This window comes from Pinus tabuliformis, chromosome J (assembly GCF_031772625.1).
Source record: "Pinus tabuliformis cultivar Carrire ecotype Pingquan chromosome J, CPIR1, whole genome shotgun sequence".
Taxonomy (NCBI): domain Eukaryota; kingdom Viridiplantae; phylum Streptophyta; class Pinopsida; order Pinales; family Pinaceae; genus Pinus; species Pinus tabuliformis.
Genome location: NC_142295.1, coordinates 1,459,974,321 through 1,459,994,117, shown reverse-complemented (window position 1 = coordinate 1,459,994,117; position 19,797 = coordinate 1,459,974,321). Strand labels below are relative to the sequence as shown.

The following is a 19,797-nucleotide window of genomic DNA, read 5'->3' as shown; positions in this document are numbered from 1 at the left end:
CGTTCGTGAGGAGTTTTTGAAAAAAATGAAAAATTCGTACAGTCCGTATAGCAGTATGGAAATCCATACAATCCATACAGAATCCATACAATACAGTCCGTACAGTACATATTTTCAGCTTCAATTGGGCATAGAAATCGAGGGAAAGTGGGCACGATTTTCAAGGAGTTTTGGGCTGAAGAGATAAGTTGTATTTTGTTGTTTTGTTTTGTTTGCAAATGTAATTTTCCTGAACTTGAAAGATAAATAAATTTGAATAGCTCTCTAACAGGTTTTCCCTAAAGAAGATTGAAGGGGTTATGCCTAGGTCTAAGCTGACCAAAAATCTGTGTATTTTTATGTGTGTTGCTGGTTTGTTTATGGCCATATTTATTTTTAGCATTTGTTGACAATCCCATGTGTTTTAATCTGAAAATTTCATTTCCAGAATTCTATATGTTGAATGTATGTTTATGGGAAAGGGCATTTAACTGAATGGGAGTGATAAGGTGAAATTCAATCTGGGTTGGGATTGCAGAAAACTTTTTAGTCATCAAATTTCAACAAATACCCTCCTACATGATAGAATCTAATGGAAGCATTGTAATCCCCCCAATCCTAAAATCCTAAAAACTATTAAGTCTGTTGGATTTTGAGTGGGATCTAAAATTCTACTTTCTCCATATGAAATCGAGTGAGGTTGAAACCACTCTTGAACATTCTAAAACAATTAAAGGTAATGTTAAAAATTTAAGTAAAATGATGAAAATGAAAGATAAAAAGATAAAGGAGAATGTGCATGAAAATGAAAGACAAAAAGATAAAGAAGAATGTCTCTTTCACTTTAAGAATTTAACATTACTATTAATTACATGGCATATCCTTAACATTGCCATTAATTACATATCATTAGTAGGGCACTACAGTTGAATATTAGGCTTCCCACTCGTAAATTATAGTTTTCTTAAAATAATTTGTGTTCGACCCACATGCCACACAAGCATGTTGTAACACCCTACGGCCCCACATGTGCCATAGGGATGCTAAAATGCGAAGTACAGATGCTGAAACCTGGGGTACAGCACCTCAAACATGTTTAAGTTGGGATGCAATAAGCTTTGAGGACAAATCTTTCTAAAGAGGAAGGCAATGTTATATGTGTGTGTGTGTGTGAAAATTTCCAAATACGAAATTCTACTGGAGCAACTAATTTATTTCACCTACTTATTTCTCACAATAAGTTATTTACGAAATCCCTTCAGTAAACATTAAAATAAATTCTACTGCAATTATCACATAAATGCATAGAGAAAATAATAGTGATATGCAAGCACAAGAACCAATCACATCAACACAGTTGTTTTTGGACAATTGTCCCCGGAAAAATCCAATGTGGGAAAACCGGTGAAGCAAATGAGGGTTTTATTAATCTTCAGCAACAAACGCTTACAAGGAATGATTATACAAAGAAACTGAGATACTACTGGGAAAAAACACTTGAGGCATAGTTCATCCCTCTCTTGGAAAATTTCTGACACCCTGGAGACCCTTCTCCTACCTCTGCGTCACTCTGTGTGCCTCTACGTCAGCCTGTGTGAGGATTACGTCTTCCCTCTATGCTGTCTCTCGATAACCCTGTGTCACCTCCTCCTCAGTCACTAACTGTTATTGCTCCCCTCCTCTTCCTCCACCCTGCTACTCTCTCTCTGAAATCGATCTCTTTCTCTTTGAGAATCAATTTTCCTTGGGATACTGAGTATCTGTCAGTGTGTCTCCAAATGATCCTCAACTCTTCTCCTATACTTTTTTTGTTGATGAATCAACGGTCGAGATTAAGTCTCTAATCAATGGCTAAGATTAAAACAAACTCGATTATCGTCTCTTAGAAGCTCCTCACCCTTATCTTTATTAATACCCATTAACATTTTTATTTTCCTAAGTTTAGACTTCGGAACCCATTACAAATATTAATTATTTTAATAACTCTTCATCCAAGCGGAAATTCTCCAAACGATTTCTGGGTCTTGGAGATCTCATGTGTCTGAGCCTCTCCACCAAATTTCAAGGCTAGAGCACATTCGATGCTACCCAAAATCAACACTCCCTCTTAGCGAGGAATGTGCTCTAACAGTTCTTCCCAATAGAAACACCACACTGATCCATGGCATCGATCCTCTGCCCCTCATCTACTGCGTTGTTGCAACCTACACTGCTGCCCATGACAATGCAACTGTCATTGCTACATTTGTATTACAACTCCCTCTGAATATGCTGCATCATGTTGCCCATAGCACTGCCACTGCTAACTGTTGCACTGCAACTCCCAATACTATATGTTTCTACTACTGAAATGGATTCTTCATCATCCCCATCTTCTCCCTGAAATAAACAAACTTTGTTATTCCTAGAGCCTTGGTGAGGATGTCTGCTACCTGTTCTCCTGTTGGAGTGTACCTTAATTGTACTGCCCCTCATTGGACACAGTCTCTGACAAAGTGACACCTGATATCAATGTATTTCAACCGATCATGAAACACTGGATGCTCAGAGAGCTCGATGCAACTCTGATTAACACACAGAATCCTGGTCGCTTCCATCCTTCTCCTGAATAAATTCACAAGCAATTGCCTAAGCCATATGGCTTCGCACGAAGCTGTGCTAGCTACCATATATTCTTCTTTAGTTGAGCTTAGAGGCACGGATTTCGGTTTTCTACTACACCAGGAGGTCATTCCTGATCCAACGTTGAAACAGTACTCAGTGGTACTTTTCCAATCTAATGAACTTCCAGCCCAATCTGCGTCAGTGAACCCACTCAGCCTAATGGCATTGCCTTGGGTGTACAATAGTCCATGTTCGATTGTCCCTTGTATATACCTGAGAACATGTTTGGCCGCTGCCCAGTGCGCCCTCTTGGGTTCCACCATGAACTAACTGAGTGTGTTGACAGCATAACAAATGTTTGGTCTAGTATTGACTAGATACATCAAGGACCCTATAAGTTGCCTGTACAAGGTGGGATCGACGTCTTTATCTTCTGATGCATTAATCTTATTCCAATTGGTGATCATTGGAGTAGCCATAGGTCTACAGTCCTGCATTCTAAATCTTTTCAAAATCTTTGTAGCATACCTCCCTTGTCCAAGGAAGATCTCACCCTTCTATTGCCAAACTTCCAATCCCAGGAAATAATGCATCTGTCCCAAATCCTTCATGTCAAATTTTGTGGCCAGGTTCTCCTTGCAGTCTTTGATAAGCCTGGATGATCCTGTCAGGGAAAGATCATCCACATATAACACAAGGATAAGAGACTCATTCTCTACGACAAGATAGTAGAGATTAGGATCTGCGTCACTCTTGACGAATCCCATCTTTTGCAAGTAGCCATCAATTCGACCGTACCATGCTCTAAGTGCATGTTTAAGCCCATACAAAGCTTTCTTCAACCTGCATACATGAGATTCCTTCTCATGTGTCTCAAAACCCTCTGGTTGTTCAATGTATACTTCTTATGCTATCACCCCGTTCAAGAACGTCGCTTTAACATCCATCTGGTGAATCTCCCACCCCATTTGCGCTGCAAGGGATATCACAGTTCTAATAGAAGTATACCTGGCTACAGGGGCGAAGGTTTCTTCGTAGTCTATCCCTTCCTTCTGAGCTTACCCCTTAGCCACAAACATGGCTTTGTATTTCTCCACACTGACGTCTGCATCATATTTGACTTTGTAGATCCATCTTGAACCTACCACTGACCTGTCCTCAGACCTAGGTACCACTTCCCAGACATCATTGACCATTATAGAATTGTATTCCTCCACCATAGCATCTACCCATACTTGATGTTGAACAACCCACTGAAGGCTAGATGGTTCCCTAACCTGAGCTACTAAGGCCTGGTATCTGTCTGGCTAACTTCGCTCCCTTTTATCATTCCTGGGTGCACCAATGAAGTCCTCTGCATCTCGTAGAATCTGTTGGAGTTCCCGCCTCATTCTTCCACTGGGTACATTTATCAGCTCCTCTTCCTCACATTCCACCTATTCTGAAACTTCGCCTCTAAAAGAATTGCTCGTACTAGTTTCCACTAGTCGAAGTGGTTGGACCAACGGATCGTCTTTTGACTGCAGCTCGGAAGGCATTTCTCGAGATTTCCTAAAAGCTCTGTCCTCCATGAACTTTACATCCCGCCAAACTACTACCTTCCTACTTCCTAGAAGATAGTCTCTATATGCCTTAGCATTCTCACTATATCCCACAAGATATTCTTTCTCAACAGTTTGATCCAATTTCTTTCTCTTTTCTTCGGGTATACGGCAATAAGCCAAACTCCCAAATATCCTGAAGTCACTGACTTCAGGTGTCTTCTCGGTATCAGGATGAGACTGTCTCATTCATTGGCAGATAAATCAGGCAGGATGATCCAGTTTCATTGCCGAAGAAATCAATTCAGTCAACCCCCACTTTAGTAGTTGCTGACCCAGTTGGAAGGTATAGTTTATTTGAGCATCACTTTCTAGAGTAATCTTGCCCAATGTTGTGTGCGGAGTCATGTTCTGGACATAAACTATCGTGCTTCTTGCTTCTACCCATAGGAATTTGGGCATATCCTGATCATATAGCATCGCCCTAGCTACTTCCACAATAGTCTTGTTTTTCCTTTCTGCTGCTATATTCTGCTCCGGATTGTAGGGAGTTGTCCACTCTCTTCTGATGCCTTCCCTAGCGCAAAAATCGGTGAAGTCCTTGTCAACATACTCTCCACCATTGTCTAAGTGCAACACTTTTATCTTCTTTCCTCTCAGATTCCCTACTAGAGCCTTGAACTCTTTGAATCGACCAAAAACCTCAACCTTGGTTTTTAGAAAGTAGATCCAAGTCTTCTTAGAATGGTCATCAATGAAGGTAACGAAGTATTCGGCACCACTAAGAGCTTTTGTGGACATAGGTCTACAGATATCTGAGTGTATCAATCCTAGAACACTCTGAGCCCTATTGTTACTTCTGGAAAAAGTTGCTTTGGCATACTTGCCTAGAGCGCACCCTCTACATACATCATCTCTTTCGGTACTTAATTCTGGAAGTCCTGATACTGTTTTTATGAGAATTCTCAAAGCCCCATGGTGTAGGTGTCTCATCCTCCTGTGCCATTGTTCATTCAAATCTTTATCCCCACTGCTACCTATCAGTGCCATTGGAGATTATAGTTGCAATCTATATAGCTTGTTACTTTTGATTCCAATCTGGGCGTTCTTTTTCAAACTCAATTGTTTGACATATACTTTCTCCTTAATGAAGAAAACGCCATAGCCATGTTTTGAAGTTGAGATACGAACAGTAAGTTCATCCCCAATCCTGGTACATGTAGCACATTGGTTGCCCGAAGCTGATTCCCTGCTTCTATTTGAATTACTACAGTACCTTTTCCTATGGGGGTACACTTTATTTCCCATGGTGATCTAAAAATTCATCCTTTCTTCCTGATAATTTGAACAACATTCTCATATTCTTGTCAGATGCCAGGAAGCTCCACTATCTATATACCAAACCTCAGAGGAGACAGAAATTGCTAGGCAAGCGACTTTTTCTTCCAGTCTGGAAGCTAACATAGAATAATCGTGATCCATGTTCTTCATGCTTTCTTCTTTCTCTAGAGATTTGCACGAGTTCCTCTGAGTTGATGCCTCAGCATCATGCTCTTGACTCATATCAAATTTGTCTCCCTTGTTACCTGATCTTTCCTCTGATACCATGTGAAAATTTTCCAAATACAAAATTCTACTGCAGCAATTGATTTATTTCACCTACTTATTTCTCACAATAAGTTATTTACGAAATCCCTTTAGTAAACATTAAAATAAATTCTACTGCAATTATCACATAAATGCATATAGAAAATAACAGTGATATACAAGCATAAGAACCAATCACATCAACACAGTTGTTTTTGGACAATTGTTCCCGGAAAAACCCAATGTGGGAAAATCGGTGCAACAGATGACGGTTTTATTAATCTTCAGCAACAATCGCTTTACAAGGAATGATTATACAAATAAACTAAGATACTACTGAGAGAAAACACCTGAGGCATAGTTCATCCCTCTCTTGGAAAATTTCTGACACCCAGGAGACCCTTCTCCTACCTCTGTGTCACTCTGCACTGCTCTGCGTCACTTTGTGTGCCTCTGCTTGAGAACTGTATCTTCCCTCTGCGCTGTCTCTTGATAGCCCTGCATCACCTCCTCCTCAGTCACTGACTGTTGTTGCTCCCCTCTTCTTCCTCCATCCTGCTACTCTCCCTCTGAAATTGATCTCCTTCTCTTTGAGAGTCAATTTTCCTTGGGATACTGAGTATCTGCGTGTCTCCAAATGATCCTCAACTCTTCTCTTATACTTTTCCTATTGATGAATCAACGACCGAGATTAAGTCTCTAATCAACGGCTAAGATTAAAACAAACTTGATCCTCGTCTCACAGAAGCTTCTCACCCTTATCTTTATTAATACCCATTAATATTTTTATTTTCTTAAGTTTAGACTTAGGAACCCATTAAAAATATTAATTATTTTAATAACTCTTCATCCGGGTGGAAATTCTCCAAACGATTTATGAGTCTTGCAGATACTCATGTGTCTGAGCCTCTCCACCAAATTTCAAGGTTAGAGCACATCGCTACCCAAAATCAAGAATATATATATATATATATATGGTTAATCAAATAATGATTAATATAGAAGAGGCATGTCTCTAATGACATGACCATTCATGAATGTATATAAACAGACCCTCGGTTGTAACAATCATATCTCATATCTCATATCACTTGTATTCAAACATTCTAATATAAATATATCATTCATCCCATGATTTTCATTCTTATATTTCAGATATTCTGAATATTTTGTTGCGTATATGAACTTTGTTCGTAACAGATTACAATATACATAGTTGGGATGTCTTTTCATTAATAGACATGACTTTTCTTTCTTTTTATAATAATTAATTATTGATTATTTATATAATATATTATGTATATAATATAATATGTTATATAAATATATATTGTTGTACATAATATAATATATTATACATTGTTTTCCAGAAGGGAATACATTTAGCTGCTATTTAAAACATCAACAAACAGATCTCGACAAATTCGGTCAAACTTCATAAGACTTCCTCCTCTCGCATGTGTGAACAGAATAATAGATGTTGTGATGATGATCCAAATTTGATGCCAAATGAAGGAGGTCGAGTTTGTATTTATAGTGGTCAAGAGGTGCCCAAGGGGCACATCTCCTTGTGTTGGGCCTACCTATACTTTGGGGCCTACCTGACCATTAAATTCAAGTTTTAATTTAAATTTTCCCTCCTTTTCATGGGCCAACTTGTAGTTGGGGAATACCTACCACATCTACCGAAAATCAACATGAAGATAGTATCATTTTCCAATGCAGGGTTCTTTTCGTTGTTTGTAGATAATTTTTCTAGAAAAATGAGTGTATTTCCTTAAACAAATATCAAATGTATTTTCTACATTTCAAAAATCTAGAGCTATGGTTAAAAAGCGATCAGAGAAGCATCAGATTTCTTAAGACAGATAATGGTGGTGAATTTTGTTCTCATAGTTTCAATGCTTCTTGTAGTCAAGAAGGTATATAGAGACAATATACCACACCCTAAACTTCTCAACGTTCACTCCCACTACTGCTCACTTTGGCTAGACTATCTGTCAAATGGATGTTAAGACTCAAGAGTACCTTCCGCAATGTACATATGAAGGAAGAGGTTTATGTGTATCAACCTCAAGGTTTTCAGGTTCTTATAAAAGAACATTTGGTATGAAAATTGGTTAAGGTTCTTTATGGCCTCAAACAGTGTTAATTTTAGTTAACAATGGTATGTTTTATGCTTAGCAAAATTTACTTCAATGTTCCTTAGTAGCCCAGTAACATTTCCAATTTCCAATAGCAATCACAATAATCACATTGACAATAAAAGGAGATAGAACATGAAACAAAATGTAGAAGACAACCAAGACAAGAGGACACAAGATTTGGCAGATGCTAGGGAAAAGCCCCAATGTGGGGAAAACCCTTTTATCAATTTTTCTTATTATTATATCAAAAGTTTAGCAGAGAGAGTACAAAAATCAAATTGACTTGCCCAATTCAAAGTCAAAATAGCCCTGTAAATTTCTGCAGTCGAACTTCAACCCTAACCAAAAAGTCAATGCTAGTCAAAACAACGGCAGATCATCCTCAAAGCAACTCAGTCTTCCTCAGTCAAACTTGGCCTGATCAAGAGGTCAAAACCAGCCCATAATAGCTCGGTCAAACTCGGTCAAAGGAGAGAGAGAATTGTTATAATTTTTCTGCAGCCAAACTGTAGTCAACCCCAAAGTCAACGCTCGTCAAACTATACAGAAATCCAACATTTCTATGCCCATAAATGTACCCTGAAAAGATCGAACTTTTGACCCCAAAAACACAGTCAAACTTGGTCAACAAGCCCTCAATCAACGCTGGTCAAACCTGTCACAAAACTCGGAAATTTCAGTCTGCAGTTCAACCCAGAAAATTCATCCTCCTTGCCACACATGTGAGAGAGAGAAGTTGCCCATTAGATGTACGAACCAATCAGATGAAGCGAGAGAAGAATGTGTGAGTGATGAATGTGCCAAATGAGGTATGAGATCTCTTGTATTTATACAATTCGTTGTGGATGAAGAGACACATCCATTGGGCTTCTTGAGCCTACATGATGATGAGGTCGACCTGAACAATTTGCACGTGTGGGCATTAATTCAAAATCACACTTCTGCTTGTCCGAATGAGATGATCTTTATATCAATCTTGGACCTCTCGAAAGGAGGAATCTAATGTAATCATCATCTCCATCAAATGAGTTGTCCCAAGGTGAAATTTGGCCCTAGTTGCCAATTTTAACACTCCCTCTCAACTAGGGAGAATTCCACCTGCCAATCCTTCTGTCGTCATCGATCATCATACCATCCTGTCCTCATGTATCATCTTTGTCATCTCATCTCTGCTCTATTGAACCACGAAGTAATAATGAAGAAAAGTTGATCGAGAGTGAGTCACAGGACCTTACCACTCTCCACCGACAAAAGTCAATCCAAAGGTAGGACCTCAAATGATCCCAGATCAAGTTGTTGAACACCATGCATCCTAAACATAGGGACTATGGACGTACACCCTGCGTCCATCAGTAGTGCTATGGTCCCTATCCACGTTTCCCAACTCATTGGGCAGATGAGAGGTTCTTCCCATGAGTCCTAGACTACATGGGTAGGATGTACGCTGGGGCATCAGCAAGAGAAGGTGAATCACTCATCATGCTCATATGCCATAGGAGAAGGTGAACCACTCACCCTATGCATATGTCAATTGTAGGGGAAGGTGAACCACTTACCCTACACACGTCACCATGGAGTATCACAACGGAAGGTGAACCCAGTGTTGCACTAACCGCGATATTATTGTATAATCACGATAATTTCAAAGAAAAGATAAAATCACGCGTAGTAATCAGATTAAAAAAATAAATAAATTTAGCCGATTTTTTCGAAAAAAAATCGCAATTTTTTGGGAAAAATTGTGGACATTTTATTTTTATTTTTTTTCATGAGGAGGAGGAGTTGACCCAAGCTACCCCTGTTACAAGTAGAGGACATGGTCTACCTCCTGTAGCTCCTAGTTCTTCGGCTTCTAGAGCATAGTAGAGTATACTGCCAACTCTACCGACATCTACATCTAGAGGGGCAAAGGAAATCAGTAGTATTAGACTTTAGTTATTTGGTTCATTTCATTGTATACGACATTATGACTCATGATATGAGATACATTATTATATTTTTTGTTGATATTTTGAGGTGGAGTTGGGACTCGGGAGTCAGGACTTACTATTCAGGACATGATTCACTGTTATGTGTGATTTTAGCACTAGAAATGATATTAAACATTTTATATATTAATTCTTTTATCATATTTATGTGTCAATGTATTTATTTTATGTTGTAGATAGTTTAGATATTAAAAAAATTGAAAAAAATGAATATTTTTGTACCAGAGGATTTTTTCCCGATTATTACCGATTTTTTCCGATTTTTTCCCCGCACCGAATTAATCCGGATAACGATTACTGCAACATTGGGTGAATCACTCACCTTGTACACAGCGCACCACATAGGGGAACGTGAACCACTCACCCCATGGTCGCTCATAGCTCCAAGTACCCCAAGCCCCCAGGAGCTCCCAAAGTTCGGTGCCCAACTCACGCAGGACCCTCATGGAAGGGTCTTTCCATGACTCCAAGTCTCTCTCGAAAGGTTAAGAATTTGACCTTCCCCAAAAGCTTCGTGAGGATATTTGCGACCTCCTCATCAATCCTGATGTGTTGGAGCTGTATTGCTCCCCGTTGTACCATATCCCAGATAAAATGGTCCTTGATATCAATGCGGTTGGAGCGGTCTTGGAACACGAGATTCTCTAAAAGGTGAATCCCACTCTGGTTGTCACAGAAGATCACGGTGGTATCCAGAATGTGCTCAAATAGCTCACTAAAGAGCTTTCTCAACCAAACGCTTCACAACAGGCCATACTAGCTGTAATGAATTCAGCCTCGGAGGTGCTTAGTGCAACCAATTTTTGATTCCTGCTCATCCAAGAAATTGAAGCAGACCCTAAAAGAAGCTACATCCAGACGTGCTCTTATGATCCACCACACTGCCAACCCAGTCAACATTTGTATATACATGCAGTCTCAAATTCCCGACAGTGTATCTCAGTCCATAATAGATTGTGCCCCCGAGATATCTCAAGAGATTCTTAGCAGCAATCCAATGCATGTGATGAGGCTCAACCATAAATTAACTCAACGTGTTCACAGCGAGGCATATGTTAGGACAGGAGTTTACCAAGGACATCAGGGCCCCACAAGTTTTCTATATTCGGAAAGATTTGCCAACTCGGGCCGAGCATCACTTCCACATAGCTTCTTGAGTTCCATCGAAGTAGACACATACTTGCAATCCACCATCCCACATCTCTCTAGCAACTTCAGAAAGTATTTTCCTTGAGAAAGGAAAATCTCACCTGGCTTTTGCAAGGCCTCCAGGTCTAGGAAGTGGAGCATCAATCCTAAGTCCTTCATCTCAAACTCGGAAGCCAACTCCCTCTTGTATTGATAAATGAAATAAATGACAGGGTCTGCACCTGTCAGAAAGAGATCATCCACATAAAGGACCAGAATGAGAGGCATGTCACTTTCAACGTTGAAATATATGTTAGGGTCAGCTTCGCTCCTTGTAAATCCCAGCTTCATAAGATAGTTATCAACCCTCTCATACCAAGCCCTTGCGGCTTGCTTCAACCCATAGAGGGCTTTCTTCAATCTGCATATGTGTGTCCTTCGATCCTGTACTTCGAACCCCATAGGTTGTTCCAAGTAGACTTCCTCCTTAAGCGAGTCATGTAAGAAAGCAGTCTTCACATCCATTTGGCTTAAGCTCCATCCTTGAGAGGCAGCAAGAGCAATAATCGAATGGATAGTGGTATATTAGGCAACTAGTCCAAATATCTCATCATAGTCCACTCCTTCCTTTTGAGAGAAGCCTTGAGCAAAGAATCTGACCTTGTATTTTTTAGCACTCCCATCAACTCCATGTTTGATTTTGTAAAGCCATTAGAAGTGACCACAGACTTGTCCTTTGATCTGGGAACCACATCCCAGACATCATTCTTCATGATGGATTCATACTCCCCATTCATCGCATCCTTCCATACTTGGTGTTTCATAGCTTCTTCGAACGTACAAAGCTCAGATTGAACAATGGTACTCATAGCAGCAAGTACCCTTGATACCTATTGGGCTTCTTACTTTCATGAAATGTCCCTCTTGGAGCAATATGCTTTTCAGCATCTTCAAGAGTGTCTTTGAGCCACAAATGTATTTTCCTTAAGGTAGAGGGATCACCAGGAGGTGGATCAATGGGATCCATCAAGCCTTCAACATCGAGCATAAGCTCATCGGACGGAGGTTCAACCTACTTTCCTGTAGCATCATCATTCTCTTTTCCTGGAATGGGGAGGTCTCTGGCTTTCCCAAGAGCAGTGTCTTCATCGAATGTAACATCATGACTTACTTCCACATCTCGTTGCCCAAAGCACATAGATTCTATATGCCTTTGAGTTTTCACTATAGCCCACAAATGTTCCTTTCTTCCCACATGCTCCCAACTTGTTTTTCTTCTCTTTAGGCACATGAAAATACACAAGACAACCAAATATTCTAAAATGAGAAACATCAAGTTTCTTACGAGTGAAAACTTCTTCTGGTGTCTTGAAATTTAATGCTTGATGTGGACACCTATTTTGAACATATATGCCAGTATTTGCAGCTTCTCCTCATAAGAACTTCGATAGACCTAGATCATGAAGAATGGCACGGGTGGCTTCCATGATCCTTCAATTCTTTCTTTCAGCAACTCCATTTTGCTCAAGAGTGTATGCAATAGTTGTCTCCCTCTTAATGCCAGCCTCTCTACAAAATTCATTGAATTCATTTTATTCATATTCAGTTCCATTGTCGATCCTCAATATTTTGATCTTCTTCCCTATTTGATTCTCCAACAAGGCTTTGAAAGCATGGAACCATTTGAACACTTCATCCTTCTTCTTCAAGAAATAGATCCATGTTTTGTGAGAGAAATCATCCACAAAGATAGCATAATATAAGTATCCTCCTAATGATGTTACGGGCAACATACCAAATAGGTCAGAATGGACCAATTGAAGAATATCAAAAGTTTGACTTTCACTTGAGGGGAATGGTCCCCTTGTAAGTTTCCCAACTGCACAACCCTGACAAACACGTTCATGATTCATGTTGAAATCGGGCATACTTGTGATCATCTTCCTTGCCCCATGTAAGGCTTTGTAATGAAGGTGGGCAAATCTATGGTGCCATAATTCGGACTGAAAAGAGGTGTCGCAAGACATGGCTCCCAAAGGACTTCCACTAACTTGATAAAGACCATCAACAAAAAATCCAAGTGTAAATGCATCTTTAGGGTTTCTTTGCCAAAGGCGTACCTTTCCATCAATGAATGCTACCTTGAAGCCTTTATCTTCGATCGCATAAATAGATATCAGGTTCTTCTTCAAATCGGGCACATACAATATTTCTTGTAGATGAATGGTTTGACCTTGATTTAAGTGAAGAGTGACAGTACCTATTCCTTTAACGGGATAGGTGGCATTATCTTCAAGTATGATTTGCAATTTAGTCTTCTACAACATTACTTTCCTCATGCCTGAAATTTCTTGATCTTCTAGGAGGTCGACCATTTGTATACCGAGCAGTGGGAGCATTCCTCTTTCCTTTATTGTTGAAACTGTTGTTCATTTGATTGCCATTACCTTTGTAGTTGTTGTGGTTGTTGTTGTCATCATCCCTTGAAGTATCCTTCTTTTGATGACACTCTCTAGCATAGTGGCCAAACTTGTTGCAATTGTAGCATCTTCTTTTCTTCCTTCTTTGAATCTCGGCTTAAACCCTTAACCTTGTTTCCTTGCACCAGCGTTGTTCTTCCTCTTAGCATGAGCGAAGAAAGTAGTAGGATCATTTCCATTGGAGGGCTTATCTTTTCCATCATCCTTATTTCTTCTTGAGTGCATCTAGCCAATAATTCATCAAAACCCAAAATCCTGTCATTGTTGAGGATGGTGGTGGTAAACACATGCCATGCTCTTGTAAGACTTCCAAGTGCAATGAGAGTGAACTCCCTGTCACCAACAACTTCTCCAATAGACAAAAGATCATTCTTGATTTAGGGAATCCTCATGAAATAGGATTGAATAGAATCTCCTCCATCCATCTTGATGTCTTTCAACTTGTTCTTGAGAAAGAGGATTTGATTTGCATTGTTTACTTTGAACATCCCAACTAGCTTATCATACATCTCCTTAGATGTTTCCAAATCAAAAATATAGGCAACCAAATGCTTTAGAATGGAGGCTACAATAATTTTCTTACCTTTGGCCCTAAGTTGCACGAAACAGGGAAACAGGTACGAGTTTCCGAAACGGGCACGGGTACGAAACATGACCTCCCCAAATTTTGGAAACTAGGAAATGCAAAATATATATATATATTAAGACATTTAAGAAATATGTGCAATCATAAAGCATATATGATACATTCTAATTTATTACATTATGATTAAATTGTCAATTGTCAAGGCATAAACTATAAGTCTCTAATTCTACATCACATTTACTCATGAATGATCACATAATGAAAATAGCAATATCAAAAATCAGCCACGTGAAATTTCTAATTTCTTTTCTCATGCTTGATTGGGAGTCTCCTCCTACATAGTCAAACGACCTTAGTGCTTTTGATTAAATACAAGTTCCATACCCTAGTACCCTACGTGCTCTTGATTATTGGGAGTCTCCCGTGCATAGAGGGCTTGGTTCTCTTGATTAAATGTGAGTTCCATACCCTAGTACATGACAAAATCCAATGGAAACATTGTAATCCCCCCAATCCTGAAATCCTGAAAAATAGGTAAGTCTATTGGATTTTGAGTGAGATCTATAATTCTTCTTTCTCCATATGAAATCCAATAAGGGTGAAACCACTCTCAAACATCCTGAGTCATTTCATGGTAATGTTAAAAATTTAAGTAAAATGATGAAAATGAAAAATAAAGGAGAATGTCACTTTTACTTTAAGAATTTAACATTACCATGAACTGCATATCAACACTAGGGCCATAGGCTTGAACATTAGGTTGCCCCACTCAGAGGCATCTAGAAACATCCAGAAGATATTTTAGTCGCCCAATAAAAAATTAGAAGCCATAAGGTACGAGTTTCCAGGCCATAAGGTACGAGTTTCCTCGTTTCCGTTTCGTTTCCGGCTGGAAACGGACCCTTCTCTAACATTTCCTGCAACTTAGCTTTGGCCTCACCTTTCTTGTACTTTGTTTCTGCAGCAGCAAGTGCATTTGAAGGAGGCTCCACCACTCTTCCCTTTACATAGTCCATAGCATCATTCTCTTCCAAAGTCAAATCCAAAGTCATCTTCCATGCATGATAGTTGGATTTGTCCTCGAATTTGAAGTATGATGTAGTAGTCATTGAAGCTATACCAATATTTTGTCCAACAGCTTTCCTTAGTGATTGCTTTTCTCACTCTTGCTTGGGTTTTGTCTTCACCTGGGCTCTGATACCATGTTAATTTAATTAACGATGGTATGTTCTATGCTTAACACAAGTTACTTCAATGTTCCTTAGTAGCCCAATAACAATTTCCAATTTCCAATAGCAATCACAATAATCACATTGACACTAAAAGCAGATAGAACATGAAACAAAGTGCAGAAGAAAAGTCAAGACAAGAGGACACCAGATTTGGTGGATGCCAAGGAAAAACCACAATGTGGGGAAAACCCTTTGATCAATTCTTCTTATTATTATATCAAAAGTTCAATAGAGAGAGAGTACAAAAATCAAATTAACTTGCCCATTTCTAAGTCAAAACAGCGCTATAAATTTCTGTAGTCAATTTTCAACCCTAACCAAAAATTCAATGTTGGTCAAAGCAGCAGCAGATCATCCTCAAAGCAACTCGGTCTTCCTCAATCAAACTCAGCCTGATCAGGAGGTCAAAGTCATCCCAAAGCAGCTCGGTCAAACTCGTTCAAAGAGAGAGAAAACTACTGTAATTTTTCTGTGGTCAAACTCAGTCAAAGAGAGAGAAAACAACTGTAATTTTTCTATGGTCAAATTGCAATCAACCCCGAAGTCAACACTGGTCAAACTATCCAGAATTCCTCAATTTTTGTGCCCAAAAATGTGGCGTAAAAAGATCAAATTTTTTACCCCAAAATGTAGTCAAACTTGGTCAACAAGCCCTCGGTCAACGTTGGTCATACCTGTCACAGAACTCTGAAATTTCGATCTACAGTTTAACCCAGAAAAGTCGTCCTCCTTGCCGCACGTGTGAGAGAGAGAAGTTGCCCAATAGTTGTACGAACCAACCAGATGAAGTGAGAAGAATGTTTGAGTGATGAATGTGCCAAATGAGGTGTGAGGTCTCTTGTATTTATACATTTCGTTGTGGGTGAAGAGACACATCCATTGAGCTTCTTGAGCCTACATGATAATGAGGCCGACCTGAACAATTTGCACATGTGTGGGCATAAATTCAAAATCACACTTCTGCTTGTCCGAATGAAATGATCTTTATACCAATCTTGTGTTGATTTTTAATGTACCTTGGACAAGTGGTTTCCCATAGGTTAGTCTCTACCTAGGGAAAAGTGTCCAAAATAATTATTTTCCTAAGTGTGACTTTATAAAGTGAAAGTGACTTTATATGTGGTGAGGTCAATGTTAAATTATAAAGTGAAAAGTGACTTTAGACATAAAGTACAATGTGGGTTCTTTATTTAATGGGTGAGTTAAAAAATAGAAAGTAAGAATTAAACGCACATTTATTCTCATCCCTTGATCTAAATGAATCTGAGCCATTAGATCTTAAGGTTGCCCAAAAGTCATTTAGGGAAACAAAAGGGAGAAAAGAAAAGAGAGACTGCATTCATTCTTCATGAGCAGATTGGAAAAAGGAGGCTGAGAGCTGGAGAAAAGTTCTGAAGGAGAAATTTGTTGCAACACGCTGAAGGAGTGATTTCTGGGCTTGGAAATCAAAGTTTAGAAGACAACAGAAGGTACAGTACGAGCAGAATTTAATGTTGTGAGCTACACGTCGTTCGAGAGAAGTTTTTGAAAAAAAATGTATAGTCCGTACAGCAGTACAAAAATTCGTATAGTGGTATAGAAATCCGTATAGTGTGTATGGTACAGCCCGTACAGTCGTATCCGTACAATACATATTTTCAGCTTCAAGTGGGCACGGAAATTGTTAAACACACATGGATAGGAAAACAATGTGAAAGATAAATCATGCAATGCTTTTTTTTATTAACAAGAGATTTACATTTATAGTACAATGTTGTGACTCTTGGGTTTCAGATCCCAAGGTCTCTTGGACTGCTTAGTCTTTTCGGCTTCCACACTAACCCTTTAGGATTAGGTGTCCAACATTCCCCCCCTTAATCCGAAGGGTTATGTATGAGTCCAAGAAGAGAGCTGTAATACAAAATGTGCAAAAAATACATGGCAGCACTAGGCTGAATGTGCTCTATGAAATGTTGGTAAAAAAGGGCGGTGGTTTAAGGATGACCACCAACACTGGAACGCTTAGTGCAGTTCCCGGAACTCTTCCAAAACTGGCAAGAAACTGAAGTTTTCTGCTAGAGGAAGTGATCCTATTGTTTTAAAGAGGGAAACCTTCAACCATAAAAGGGAGGTCTCACCCCGCATAAAAGGTAAAACTTCAACCTGAAAAGGGAAGTCTCAACCTGTGATGGTTTAAGGATAACCAACAACTCTGGAATGCTTAATGCAATTCCTGAACTCTTCCAAATATGGCAAGAAGCTGGTGTCTTCTGCTAGAGGAAGTGTTCTCAATCTGTGATGGTTTAAGGATGACCAACAACTCTACAATTCCTGGAATTCTTCCAAAACTGGCAAGAAGCTGGAGTCTTCTGCTAGAGGAAGTGTCCCAGATTGCCAATTGAAGGCATGTTCAGGGGCATCTTTGTCGCTGGCTACAACTCTAAAACTGGTGTCGCAGGTTGTGGCTCAGGCTCGCTTGATGTGACTTTGAAGCTTGTAGATGACCATCATTTCCCCCCCTGTCAGGTACAAGGTGAGAAGGTGGAGAAAACTCAACTGCAAGACTGTTCAATACTCTGGAACAAGTTCTGACATGTGTTTGGAATATCTTCTTGGCTGTTGATGCCCATTGCCAAGAAGCGATCCATCCAAGATGAATCTTTGTTCTTGCAGGACGTTTGTTTTTGAAGCATCTGTGTGAAGAATGGCTGGTTTTATGATAGTGCTTACATGGATGAAGATTAAAACAGTGATCTTTCAAATGGCCAACTCGGTCACAGTGTTGGCATTTCACGATCTGTTGTTTTTGTTGTTGTTGTTGCTGTGGAAGAGGGGCAGAATATGGAACAGCTGGAGGTGAGCTGTCATGAGAAGCAAGTGAACTGTCATGAATGAATCCAGCACTCTGAAACTGAATGGGCTTGGCATAGTCTGGAATATGAAAGGACAAGTCCTTATCATATCCAAGACCAGTTCTGTGCTTGTTGTGGACAAGCTGTTCCCAAGGTCTGATGATGGGCTTGGGAAGTGCAGACTGAGTTTCTGCATCTGCATATACAACTGCTGCTTTATTTGAATGCACTGTACCATTATTAACACGCTGCTGATGGGTGGTTGTCTCAATGTTCTGAACAAAAACAGGTTCAGAATGGTGTCTATTTTGATGTAGTTCTTCTTGCTGTAGCTGTGATTCAAGCTGCAAAAAATCGATCTTTTCCTGTGCATTTTGTAGACATGTCTGAATTTCTGAGAGAGATCCTTTGCTGATTTGTAATGTGTCATCAACAGTAGATAATATCAGAGTTTTAAGGAACTGTAATACATCACTGGTTCTAGCCATTTTTGCTTCAATGTCAGATTTACACCTTAAAAACTGATCACAACTATTACTCAATGCAGAAAAGTAATACCCACTCACAGTACACAGCAATATCCTTTATAAATGTGCAGCAAATGAATCAATGCATATATATGTGGACAGATACTATAATGAGTTTTAATACCACAACTGGGCAGCAGCAACTGCAAACTTGCTTGGATCCTTCAAATACTCCTTCACTAAATGATGGCTATCAAAACTTCAACAATTATAACACCATGTCAATTTTAACAAATTACAAGGAAATTTACCGGATTGGCTTTGGGATCTCAACAGCCTGCAACTTCTGGATTTCTCAAACAACAAATTCTCTAGTAAGATCCCCGCAAAGATTGGTCTTTTACAAGCTCTGAGGAAACACGGTGCAGCAGAGTCTCAGCCGGAAACGCTGTGGCAGGACAAACTCATATTGAATTTCAAGGGAGGGGAGCTCTTTTACACATATTTCTTTGCGACGCAGGCATTTTTGGATCTATCTGGAAATCAACTAAGTGGGCGGATTCCTTCTGAATTGGGATTATTGAACAGCCTTAGAAATTTGAACCTTTCCAGCAACACTCTCAGTGGCAATATCCCGGTTGCACTTGCTAATTTAACCCAGCTGGAATTGCTGGACTTATCTATAAATCATCTGGACGGCCAAATACCAACGGCGTTGACGGGTATAACCGGCCTGGCGTTACTGAATTTCTCATACAATAATCTCTCTGGTGTGATTCCAACAGGTCGTCAGTTCAATACATTCGCTAATTCTTCGTATCTGGGCAATAAATTTCTCTGTGGTTTTCCACTTAACCAATCTTGCTACCTCAGCAGGCAGGCAGATCCAGGGGTAAGTAATACTGAAGACGATGATAACACAGCACGGGTGGCAATAATAGCGGCCGTAATAGCGGTGGCAATAATTTCTTCTATCAGAATTTTGTAACATCAAGACAATGTCGAGTCAATCAGCTTTATGTGATGGAGATGAGGGATTACTGTCTCCACCTTTGAACAATAATACCAAGGGGCACGGTGATGCTGCTTCTTTTTATGATCATTTCAAATGAAACGTCTCCCTCTCTGGATTCATACGAGTTATAGAGGCAACTTCATCAATAGATAAATTTACATCTGTCGCAGCGAAGCAAGGGCATAATCATGAACAGAATGAATAATGCAACA

The 19,797-nt window shown here is 39.6% G+C and overlaps 1 protein-coding gene across 1 annotated transcript in view; it reads left to right on the top strand.

Annotated features, from left to right (window-relative positions):
- LOC149232872 (receptor-like protein 14) overlaps nt 1-19,558 on the top strand; it is a 28,645-nt gene extending 9,087 nt beyond the window's left edge. The window contains exon 2 of the mRNA XM_089382026.1: nt 18,873-19,558. Within this exon, the coding sequence (XP_089238152.1) occupies nt 18,873-19,558 (686 nt within the window). The remainder of the gene's footprint in view (nt 1-18,872) is intronic.
- The last annotated feature ends 239 nt before the right edge of the window (nt 19,559-19,797 follow it).